The 12,611-nt window shown below is 46.3% G+C and overlaps 1 protein-coding gene across 1 annotated transcript in view; it reads left to right on the top strand.

Annotated features, from left to right (window-relative positions):
• Positions 1–12,611, top strand: part of tmem132e (transmembrane protein 132E) — an 89,403-nt gene that overhangs the window by 46,271 nt on the left and 30,521 nt on the right. Inside the window, exon 5 of the mRNA XM_056441442.1 lies at positions 9,405–9,548. Within this exon, the coding sequence (XP_056297417.1) occupies positions 9,405–9,548 (144 nt within the window). The remainder of the gene's footprint in view (positions 1–9,404; positions 9,549–12,611) is intronic.

Genomic DNA, 12,611 nt, shown 5'->3' with positions numbered 1-12,611 from the left:
ACGGTGAAGCGTCTGCCGGTGGAGCGTCTGACGGTGGAGCGTCTGACGGTGGAGCGTCTGCCGGTGAAGCGTCCGACGGTGAAGCGTCTGCCGGTGGAGCGTCTGACGGTGGAGCGTCTGCCGGTGGAGCGTCTGACGGTGGAGCGTCTGCCGGTGAAGCGTCCGACGGTGAAGCGTCCGCCGGTGGAGCGTCTGACGGTGGAGCGTCTGCCGGTGGAGCGTCTGACGGTGGAGCGTCTGCCGGTGGAGCGTCTGCCGGTGGAGCGTCTGCCGGTGGAGCGTCTGACGGTGGAGCGTCTGCCGGTGGAGCGTCTGACGGTGGAGCGTCTGCCGGTGGAGCGTCTGACGGTGGAGCGTCTGCCGGTGGAGCGTCTGACGGTGGAGCGTCTGCCGGTGGAGCGTCTGCCGGTGGAGCGTCTGCCGGTGGAGCGTCTGACGGTGGAGCGTCTGCCGGTGGAGCGTCTGCCGGTGGAGCGTCTGACGGTGAAGCGTCCGACGGTGAAGCGTCCGCCGGTGGAGCGTCTGACGGTGGAGCGTCTGCGGTGGGCGTCTGCGGTGGAGCGTCTGACGGTGGAGCGTCTGCGCCTGACGGTGGAGCGCCTGCCGGTGGAGCGTCTGCCGGTGGAGCGTCTGCGGTGGAGCGTCTGCCGGTGGAGCGTCCGACGGTGGAGCGTCTGCCGGTGGGGCGTCTGCCTGTGGAGCGTCTGCCGGTGGAGCGTCAGCCGGTGGAGCGTCTCCCGGTGGTCCTCCATCAGACGAATGTCTCCGGCTGCCTCCTTTGTCTCCGCTCAGGACGTCCAGCAGCACAAACACCTGTCGCTGCAGATTGAGAGGGGCAAGCGGCGGCGCTTTGTTTGTGGTAATCACTCGTCTGTCCCACCTCGGTCGCACTAATGAGGCTTCCACTCGTTCTCTTTTCACCAGGAACCCCGAGGGCCGCTTCATCAGCGCCGACGCCGCGGCTTTAAATATCTTCCTTCTAATGACTGCGTGCGCTTGTAAACAAAATATCACTTATCCGACGATGCGGACGGATCGTGATTACGCGCGAAATCGAAGCGACATCTCGACGCGCTGATTGTTAAGAAAGTCGAGCGTCCCCGGAACCCTCGGCGATCTGCTCCTCTAATTGGGTCTCTTCTCCTCGCCGTGTGAAAGGTGCAATTAGTGAAGGCGGTGAACAGATTACGGGAACAAAGGGAAATTAATCAAGCGGGCAGATCCAGCTTGATTAATTTAACCTTGTTGTACATCGAGCTACGTCTTCCCAGCCTTCTTCTCTGGTGGTTTTGAGCCTCTCTTGCGTCGTGTGTTAAAATGTAGGCGTGGTCAATAATATGGACGAGCAGATCCAAGTGGGGTAAAGTGGAACAACCCCCGGGAGGTTAGCATCGCCGGGGATTTTTTTTTTTTGAAAGAGCGAACACCATCGGCAGAAGTAGCTAACGCTGTAAAGGAACTCCACCAAGGTCACATGACTTCACATCTCAAGCACTAAGGGGGACCTAGGGTCCTTGTGAGGACGCTTAGTCGTCATTTAGACTCTTCATATCCTGATCTTTTTTATATCCTAAAATATCACAGACCCTATTTCAGACATCTTTTGTTTGGCTACATCTTTGCACTTTATTTTTGTTTTTTCTCGTATTCAATTTTTGTTCTACTTTAAAAAATGTATATATATATGTGTATATATATATATATATATATATGTGTGTATATATACATATAAATGTATATATATGGATATATATATATATATATTTTATTGCTTACATGTCTGTATAAATGCTGCTGTCGCGAAAAAATGTTTTATAATAATTATTTAAGTAACTAGAAAAATTAATCTAACCAAAAACACATAAAAAAACTCAACGTTCGAAACGAGGGAACAGGAAGTGCAACGCTGCCGACCGCCGTTGGGGTTTCAGGACTCCTTCCTGCCGCTCCGAGCCTCTTCGAGGACAACAACAGTTCTTTATCTAAAGCTCCATTAAATCGACGAGCTGCTGTTCTGGCTTTGCTTGCCGCACATCTGTTGCGACATACGGTTCACTTCGTATTTCCGTCTCCCTGGAAACGAGGGAGCAGGTGTGTGAAAAATGAGATTTCTGCCTTTTGTAAGATGTAAAAATGTAAATTCTAAAGCAAGACGGCAGGAACATGGTTGGTTTTAAGTCACCGCTGCACGACTCGGTCGTTAGTGCTGCTGTACGGTTTCAAGGCTTTACAGGATTCATGGTGTAACTGGACGGAGCGGAACAAAAGGACTGATATCGTCACCGTCTCCTATATAGTTATTCACACCCTGGGAATCCAAACAATGCGACAAGTTATTCTATCAAGTAGCACTGACATTGTTCACTCATGGGTCACATTTCACTTCAAGACCCCTTTGAGAGCCACTCAGTTGTTGAAAAGAAAAATGGGCAAAAAAACCCTGAATTGTGAGTCCGACTAACATTGAAACGTTCACCGAACCCGGCAACATTAGTTGATTGATTGATTTATTGATGGAGTCCCGCTGATCGGCCACCTGTGGTCGTCTGGAAAGATGAGATTCAATTAATCATTTCACCATATCGGTGACCAATTAGATTGTAAATGATATCCAAACAAAAAGCGGACGTCTCAGTACCCACACACACACACACACACATAAACGATGGTAAGTACCCATTATTCATGATTGATGAAATGAAAACAGTCTTTATCGCGGCAAACAGACCGACTTCATCATGATGGCAGGTTGTTGAGAAGCTTAATGGGAGACGGTGTGCGGCGTCACGGTTGTGTGTCGTGTACAATCGGGGGGGGGGTCGAGTAATGACTTCACTCACTCACCTCGGGTCCGTTTGAGTCACGGTGCCGTCGACCACCCTGAGCCGCGTGGAGTCGGCGTGAATCGCGAAAAACGAGCGGGTTGAGAAAAATAGCCCCGACGAATGTCTCCTTCTGAATCTAGAATGTGTTGTTTTGTTGATGTTTGTTCGCCTTTTTTATTGTCGTCTCCCAGACCCAGCCAGGTCCAATGGACCCTGTGAGACGTGAAGTCACAAGGACTCCGGGGAGGAAGGAGAGTTAATAATGTGCAATAGAGAGATGTACATTTGTTCACAAGTAGAGAGGGAAGAGGAGTAGGGCTGCAACAACGAATCGATAAAATCGATAAAAATCGATTTTTAAAATAGTTGCCAACGAATTTCATTATCGATTCGTTGTGTTCAATAAGTCACGGAGTATAAACAAAGTTGAGTTGAGCGCAGAGCGGCGCAGGAGAAACAAGAACGTAGCAGAGGGAGAGGAGAGACGGAACGCTGCGTTGTGAGAGCCAATCAGCGCTGAGCTGCTCCTCTGTTGATGAATCTAATTGGCTGCTGCTGCTCACGTGGCGCTGGATGCGGAAGTCATTCACGTCGTCGGAGACATTCACGGAGCTAAGTGTGCCTCCGGGTGACGTTATGAACCTAGACACCAGGGCGCTACATGTCACGACGTGTGTGGCATTTCCACAAGAGGATAACGTAGAAAACGTGGTTATTTATTCCGTGGCGGATAGCGGAAAATATTTGTCCACAGAGAAAGGCAACGGAGATAAGCCACGATGCAGACAGCATTTAACGGAGCGGAGCAGCGCTGATCGCTCTTTTAATGAAGTATCGATACTAAAGATATGCTAAATCACATCGTGTTTAACGTACGGGTACTTTGTTAGTATCGCTACACCGTGCAGCGTGACAGCAGCAGATGTAGCGGACTAACATTCAAGCTAACCTAACTTCCCAAACGCTGTCGACATCTGAACGCTGATTGGCCGAGGCCCATCAAAGATGTTTTATTGTGAAGAGCACCACTTCACATTTTCTCCGCATCTCACTGCAATCTCAACGGCAGCGGGCCAGGTGAACAAAATAATAAACTCTGATATTGTTCAGGGGGCCACATGGGGACCACTGCTCAGGAGAGGAAAGCTGTCAGTCTGTTTGTGACGGTTCATCACCATGGTGACCAGTGAACAGGTTAATCCACATGCTGACCAGTGGATCTCCAGGACCTTTCCATGACTTTAAACCAAATTTCCATGATTAAACATGTTGTGAAAACTCTGTCTATACGTGACAAAGTGAGAAGATGTAGTATTTAAACTAACAATGAGAATTCCAAAGCATACCGTATATATACCGTGTAAATTAGAATTTGAATAAAACAAATTTGCATTACTTTTCCAAATATTTTGGGATTTTATTTTTTCAATTACTTTTCTAGGCCTGCTAATAGCCCTTTAAAAATTCCATGACTTTTCCAGGTTTTCCATGACCGTACGGACCCTGTTTTGAATAAAGGGTTAAAAATTAATGTTTTTTTATCCGATTAATCGATTAATCGATAAAATAATCAACCGATTAATCGATTATCAAAATAATCGTTAGTTGCAGCCCTAAAGAGGAGAGAGGTGCTCAGTGTATCCTAAACGTCCCGATGACCCTGTGAGAGGTGAAGTCACAAGGACTCCGGGGAGGAAGCAGAGTTGATGTGTGATTGAGAGAGATGTAAATTCCTCCAAAAGGAGAGAGAGAAGAGGAGAGAGGTGCTCAGTGTATCCTAAACGTCCCCCAGCAGCCAATCAGCCTCTAGCAGCATCTCTAGGGGCGGGACCAGGTGAAGCTGACTCGGCCTCTATGAAACAGGAGCGTCTTCAGTCTCCTCTTCCATGGATGCTTCCACCTTCGTGATTACGTTCTGTGGGATATCTACACGTTGCGGCCAGCTTGTCGCTCTGAATGCAGCCTGCTGCTTGCCTCACATCCCAGTTCATAACGGTTTGTTTTCCAAGTGTAAAGAGCGGCCTCCGTGTTCACAACCTCTCGATTAATACACACAGTAATGCTCTCGCGCTCCGCTCTGCCGCGGCCGTGTTTAACCTCTCCTGCATATTGTGCTGTGAACGGCCCTGGAGGCCATTTGTGTGTGAAGTGAATGATTTAATAACTGATGGATTGTTAAATGGAGGAACAGAGACAGCCACTGTTTTGGGCGATAACAGTGGAGGATCTGGACCCCCCAGAGGGCGCTTATCTCTTCGCCCCTTGACGAGAACACAAAATGGCCCTGCAACACCAAAACGCTGTTATAATTTCTTTTTTTTAGGTTTCACAATGACCACCCTTGCATCCATAAATCAACTAATCTGTCTCGAGGGCTTTTTAATGGGCTGCTCAGGTCAAGGGACTAAAAGCCTTTTTTTAAAGAGAAATTAATCAGGCGAAATGTTAAAAAGAAATATTGTGAGAAAACACTGGATCTCTTCTTCTTCTGGAGAATCCCTGCAGCGTTAAGGTCAGCACCGGATCCACGGGGAACCGATCGGCACCTCTTTGAGAAACTGCCGCCGCAAAGAGAAAGGGATGCTGTCGGGGAGGGCGGCCAGACGTCCTCTTTCCCCCGGACACGTCCTCTTTTCCCCGGACACGTCCTCTTTTTGAGATCTAAAAAATGCATCCGGCAGAGATTCCAAAAACGTCCGGGATTTTGCTTCGTCGGATATTTGTGCTTCTCTTGGTCTTTCACAAACTAGTTCAGCGCCGCTGTGCATAGGGCACCAAGTCCTGAGGGGTACCACGAAATAGGCAACTAAAAAAATTCTCATAGTTATAATAATTATAATGCCGATATTATTTCAGTCTAGAAATATTCGGCACCTTTTAGGCATGTATATCACAAAACAGGCAGAACAAGAGAGAGGTTTAATCGCTCAGCCCCGCCCCGAGAAGAAGTGTCCTCTTTTTCACAAACTCAAATCCGGTCACCCTACTTTCGGGGAGCCGAGAAGTCGGGCTAGGGACGGCCCTTCCTGACTGAGACGTGTGAGAAAGGAGCGAGGCGAGGAATGAGAAGTAGAGCAGGTGAATCGACGGTGAAGAGAGCGAAGACGAGGGCTTGTTCTGGTTGGCGGACCACAGATTGTGTTACGAATTAACGATGTGAAAGGGAACGGCGAGGTTAAATCCACCCCGAGGCTGGCCTTCGCCGTTTAGGCCGCCGGTAAACACGAAGCACGCCACGGCCGAGCGAAGAGGAGCGACGATGAAGAGCGGCGGTGCCGGGTTTTGAACCCGACTCCATTAGCGGCTCCGCGTCGGCGTCGCCGTACGAGATGTTAAATAATAAATTGTGTTTATTGTGTGTTGCTCGAGGCCCCGCAGCTCCAGGTCATTGCATTCATTAAGACGCGCATCTGGCAAAATGTGTTGTTTACATTAGTCACAAGTGGGTGGATATCGTGGAAGTTCAACCGGACGTAAAATAGCGTGTCACGCGTTTTCAGGTTCACTAACCGTAATCCGTGAACACGGTAATAATCTCAGTGAAGATAAATCCGATGCAGCCTAACGAAACACGTGTTACAGAGTGGCGGGTGGAGATTTCACCCTGTTATAATGGGAGGGGAAACACTGGAGTTGATAAGCGTATCTTCTTGTCTGATCAATACACAACTGTGAGGTGCGTGAATGGACAGATCGGCCAGCTGCTGATCACTCACTCAATAGCTCGACCTGCACGAACAGACGGTGCGCGCTGTGCGCGCAAACAATTTTTTGGGGAGCACCGAAGACCCATTTTGACCCAGGAAAAACCCTGTGTGCGCCCCTAAATTTTCTGCTTGCGCCCCTAAAATGTTAAGTTAGGGGCCACTGTGCTCCTAGTAAAAAAAGTTAGTCTGGAGCCCTGCTCTGAATGAAGGACAGACGCCCTTTTGATTCGTTGAAATTACAATTAAACGTGGTTTCGAACAACCGTTTTACTGCTTCATCGAGAAGATGGTAATTGTGTGTACATGATAGCTCTGTGCATTGATGATGGGCTTCTGATCCGAGATGCATTCAGGAACTCATAATTAGTGCTCCCATAGCACAGGAGTGATTGTAAGGTGTTTTGTGGAGTAATGCTTACCAGATGCCAAAACAGCAAGTATAGCTTCGGGATGATGTCTTTCAATTAGTTTATTTTTTTTCAGAGTTCAGTCAATTATCCACAGAGGTATGCTGTGCTTTGCGTCTCAGAAATTGGCCACGTTTCATAAACCTTCCCCAAAAAACAACAATCAAAAGAAGCTGCTCTGCGTACTTACCACCAACAGATTCAAATGAATTTGTTGAACATATTTTGCTTTATGTTTGCAAGTAAAAGACTTGCAGCATTCACTCCATTTATTTTTTGAGGGGGAAAAACAAACCACTTGTGGGTGAGTTGATTGGCATCAAGCACACTGGTGCTTCTGAGCATTTTCAAAGGATTCGTGAAGAATAGATTGTTAAACATAAATAAAGAATGGACTCACTCACTGAGAGCAGCTCTGTTGGAGATATAATGGGCGGTGAGAAAGCTTTAGAAATGCTGGTTTCTATCCCAGATCATGCAGCATGGAGAGCGTGTTTAACATTTCAGAGGGTTCCTGCTATGTTGAATTGTTTTAATTAATGTTGTCAAAACTAGATACACAAACACCTGCTGGCCCGGACTGATTAGATCCTTATTATCTGAAAGTAAAGCTGCATATTTCAATTATCCACGACGTCACCCTACCCAGTAATAAGATTCATTTAATATGTCCCACAGCAAGAGATGCTACGTTTCTCAATAATTCTAAGCATATTTCCATAACTTGTCACTGTGGAATATATAAAGCTGATTTCAAAGAGTTTTCATGTTTAATGCTCTTATTTTCTTAATGATAGTGATAGTAATTATAGTGATTGATATTATTAATTCCCTCTATAAAATCTTTAAAAAGCAACGTTATACATCCTTATGTATGGATCTGTCTCCGGCTCAGACAGAGGATCATTAACAAAGGAATGCCTGATAAATCATTAATCTCAATGTGTAATAAATGAACAGCTCCAGCTTTCTTACTGTACTAAATGGAGTTCCCCAAGGTTCTATACTGGGGCCTCCTTTATTTTCTGCATTCATGCTGAACAATGTTGTCAGACACTTAGTCACATTTGGTGTTTACCTGAGGGGGAGTCAGAGGTCGACGCCGCCATCAGCTGTAATCACTGTGTAAAAGCAGCGCTCACCAGTAGGGGGCGCTCACAAACATGCATTCAAAGCCACAGCGTGGAGCGCATAGGAGCTCTGAATACAACCGACATTAATGGAGCGTAGATTCTTTCTCGTTATCTTTACATAGCAAATGGTTATTATACGACATTTATTAACGCCCTAAATATCAAATAGAGAACCTTTTAGGATAATAAACAAAAAATTGGTGCCCATTCAAAGCTTGTGGGAGAAGACATTCCCATATTGTCATCGCATTGGCTGACAGATATTTTTTAATGTGCTGTTTTTTATATCAGCAAATATACAGGGTCTCTCCCCTGGGCTACAAATGAGAAAACTTGTTAAACCTCGTGCAGCTTACATGATTTTCAAAATAAATAATGAATTGATACAAGCTGCAACTGAAGACCTGGTGTGTCTTTTAATTGGATGTTTGCTTACCAGTGCATCCAAATAAAATTGCAGATGGGATGACAAGTTCTTAGCCTTGTTCATCCGCATTGAAGGATTATATTTATCAGCGCGTACAACGAGCCGGATTCATCAGCTGATATTCAGAGGTTTCGTAACAGGTACAAACAGAGCGACATGTAAGTGGAAGGTCCTCAACACATTATCCAAAAAGTCTTTCATGCATAGTTTTCCTTAGATAAGATTATTTTATATATTGGTGGTTCACGAGCAAATTTATGACTGAACCCCAAACTGCTGCGCAGCGGTTCAGTAGTTATGGAGGGATCCATTAATGTGAGTAACGGAGAAATTATCCTTTGCGCTTATCTGGTCCAATTAAAACCAAACTTCATAAAGCATGCGTGGTTGACTCACATTTTGAAAGTGATTGAAATCACAAGCTAATCTTTTGATATATTTTTTTCTAAGTTGCTCTTATGTTGCATTTCGGGAGTCATTGAGGACATTTTTTAACAAGAAAGAAAGAAAAAAACATCCCCTTTGACATTCAGCTTAAAGCCGCACAGCGGAAAGTCGCATTCGGCCTTTTTGAATCGTAAATGTCACGTCTTTTATACGTGGCATGAAAATCCAGCTCGGTGCAGCTATTCACCACATTAGGAGATGCGTTCCCTTTGAACGCTTTAAGGTTAACATTATTTCCTTTCCACAAAATGGTGGCGCCCATTCCAATGGCGTCCAGCGGCTCACTGAAAGAGAACAGGGTGCTTGAAAGGAAACACTGGGTTAATAAAATCCAATGAAAGGTGTAGAATGAGCTGTGGTCTGCCAGTGAGAGGGTCACATGTGAGGCGCCACAGAAGGAAAATGACTCTACCCATCACTGTTTCATAAATATCATGTTCTTTTTAATCTCTCCGTAGGACACTGAGATTATCAACACGGCCATCCTGACCGGACGCACCGTCGCCATTCCCGTCAAAATGGTCTCCATCGAGATGAACGGAGCGGTCACCGACGTCTCGGCCTTCGTGCAGTGCAAGTCCTCCAATGAAGACATCGTTAAGGTACAGTCAAGCCCATTTCCTCAATCTCAAGACGTCAATTTCGGAAATGTAATCCCTTTTACTCGTCCAGTAATACTGGAGAGTGGCCCCAGCGCCACAGTCGCAACATCAGAAAAAGCATCATAAAAATAAAAAAACTCATTTTCCGGACCGCTCCACATGCGCTCGTGATTCGATTATCCCCTCTTGCCTCGGATAAAATCAATGGATGTTCATAAAAACTGCATATGAATCAATATGGCTACAAAGGGAGCAGTAAAAACCTCCGGCGTGCGCCTTTTCGAAGCGGCGCCCGGCACCCACCGCTTGTCATAGAGACGCCTTCGCTCAGCTGTGCCGCGGGTGAAAAGCCCCGCCGTGCCCCGGTGCCGGCTGCCTGTCAGCGTGACGAGGGGCAGACGCAACGCCGGTGTCCATTTTAAACCGAATCGCATGAAATGTGGTGGGATGATTGGTTATTATCCGGGGACTATTTATTTAGATTTTGGGATCGATCGGGTCAAAGGTCAAGGTCATGAAAAGGTCAAACTATTCTTGAATCGCATGAAATTTGGTGGGATGATTGGTTATTATCCGGGGACCATTTGATTAGATTTTGGGATCGATCAGCTCAAAGGTCAAGGTCATGAAAAGGCCAAAATGTGGCTACGGCGAAGGTATGCGCTCTACCAAGTGCCCGTTCTAGTTATTATTATACTTTGTTCCAGATTGTTAAACGTTGCAGATCCTCTGGTGTCGGTCAAACTCTTTACGTCTTCCGATGGCCTTCTGGATGCTGGTGTTTTTCACTTCCACAGCTAAACATATAATATTTTATGAATGCCGAGTGGAAAAGCTTTTTGTTAACCGAGTATTTTATGAAGTCTGACTAATGGAATCCTTGTAGGGGGTCTAGCATCTCCTCGAGGTCGAGAGAGGTTTGATTGTAGGTTTTACAGAGTGAGGCCAAATCATACGCTGACTTTAATCATATTGTGTGGGGCCAGCATTATAAAAGCAACTTATAAAAGACCACTCGATTGGCTCTAAACCCACACTGTCAGTTATATTGTAAATCAAATAAATAGATGCCAAAGGGAAAATAAATCAAGGTATCAATTAAACTCAAAGCAGTTGATGGGTTTCCGGTAGAGATACGTGTCTCTAACCGGTAAAGCTCTATCCCAAGAAAACAGCTCAAATAACACAAATCGGATGTTTTTAAGCAACTATTACATCGGCCTTGATTATATATTCTGGCAAGAACATAGATTTGTGTGTAAAATATGAAGTGAGACTGCTCTGTGTCCTTGTTTCTAGGGCAGGCTTTGTGTCTCGAGCCGAAAGCCAACGCAAAACTTATTCTTGTAGTCGGCTTTATTGTTTAAATGCTTTAAAATAAGACGTTCTAGTAGTATACATTTGCTTTACGGATTGCATTTATTCTATAGATATGCCATCTTCCATTGGCCTTTTCTGGTTTCTACACCGGAGGGGCGAAGGTAACGTCGTTGGGTCCGTTGGACGTAATGTGGGAGGGGTTTCTAGTGGTGGTGAGGGGTATTGCGGGTGAAGGTAACATCGTTGGGTCCGTTGAAGGAGTTTCTAGTGGTGGTGAGGGGCATTGCAGGTGAAGGTAACGTCATTGGGTCCGTTGAAGGAGTTTCTAGTGGTGGTGAGGGGCATTGCAGGTGAAGGTAACGTCATTGGGTCCGTTGAAGGAGTTTCTAGTGGTGGTGAGGGGTATTGCAGGTGAAGGTAACGTCGTTGGGTCCGTTGAAGGAGTTTCTAGTGGTGGTGAGGGGTATTGCAGGTGAAGGTAATGTCGTTGGGTCCATTAAGCGTAATGTGGGAGGGGTTTCTAGTGGTGGTGAGGGGTATTGCAGGTGAAGGTAACATCGTTGGGTCCGTTGGGCATAATGTGGGAGGGGTTTCCAGTGGTGGTGAGGGGTATTGTAGGTGAAGGTAACGTCGTTGGGTCCATTAAGCGTAATGTGGGAGGGGTTTCTAGTGGTGGTGACGGGTATTGCAGGTGAAGGTAACATCGTTGGGTCCGTTGGGCGTAATGTGGGAGGCGTTTCCAGTGGTGGTGAGGGGTATTGTGGGTTAAGGTAACGTTATTTGTCCGTTGAAGTGGTTTCTAGTGGTGGTGAGGGGTATTGCAGGTGAAGGTAACGTCGTTGGGTCCGTTGAAGGGGTTTCTAATGGTGGTGAGGGGCATTGCGCTGGTGATAGAAAGGAACTGCTGTTGAATTGGTTCGGCTGGCACATCGTTTATCATATTTCATTATCCGTTAAAGACGAGGCGCCGGGCCATGTGATATTGAGTGGGTTCGCTTCGGTGCATCTGCCATTGAACATTCGAGGCTAATTTAAAATGAGCCCTTCAGGCCCAGGAAATGCACGAGTCATGACAGTTCAATAAAGCAGAAAAAAGGTGGAGCACCTCTTTCTACAGCGAAGTCATTACTTCTGTGCCCAAAAGTCAGATTGAATTGTACAAAATACAGACGCCGCGAAGCTTCCCGGCTCCTTTCCACAACTCCTGCTCGCCTCTTGACTTTGAGACCGCAAGTCGGACAGCTTTTAAACAAAAAAGGGTATTTCTCGAGACTTCTTCCCTGAATAAAGCTTCTATTATTTTCAACCCAGAGTTGTTCTACTTTCTCTATTTTACAACCCACAGGCTGTTTTTCCTTGAGGGTGGGTTTGAATAAGAATAGCTGAGAGGCTGCCATTTGTCTTTACTGGTACTTTTTTCTTCTTCTTTACTTATTTATTTCAGTGTGCATCAGGACCTATAGCAAATAAGCCAATCCTGCGTGTGCACATTGTGTGTGTGTGTGTGTGTGTGTGAGACCTTATTAATGCACCCCAGTTGTACAAGCTGAGAAAAGATAGAGGAAAAATACTGCAAGTGTGTCAGGGGGCACCATAACAGAACCCCCCCCCCCCTCTCCTGGCATGGTGACTCATAGAACCCATCTTGAGGTAGAAATCAGCCCTTGAGTCTGCACATTCCATCCGTGTACCCACCCCGCACACACACTGCTCCTGGCTGAAGGCTCCTTCCTCCCTGCCACG

Source organism: Pseudoliparis swirei, chromosome 3 (genome assembly GCF_029220125.1).
Source record: "Pseudoliparis swirei isolate HS2019 ecotype Mariana Trench chromosome 3, NWPU_hadal_v1, whole genome shotgun sequence".
NCBI classification, from domain to species: domain Eukaryota; kingdom Metazoa; phylum Chordata; class Actinopteri; order Perciformes; family Liparidae; genus Pseudoliparis; species Pseudoliparis swirei.
This window is presented reverse-complemented; position numbering and strand designations above follow the sequence as displayed.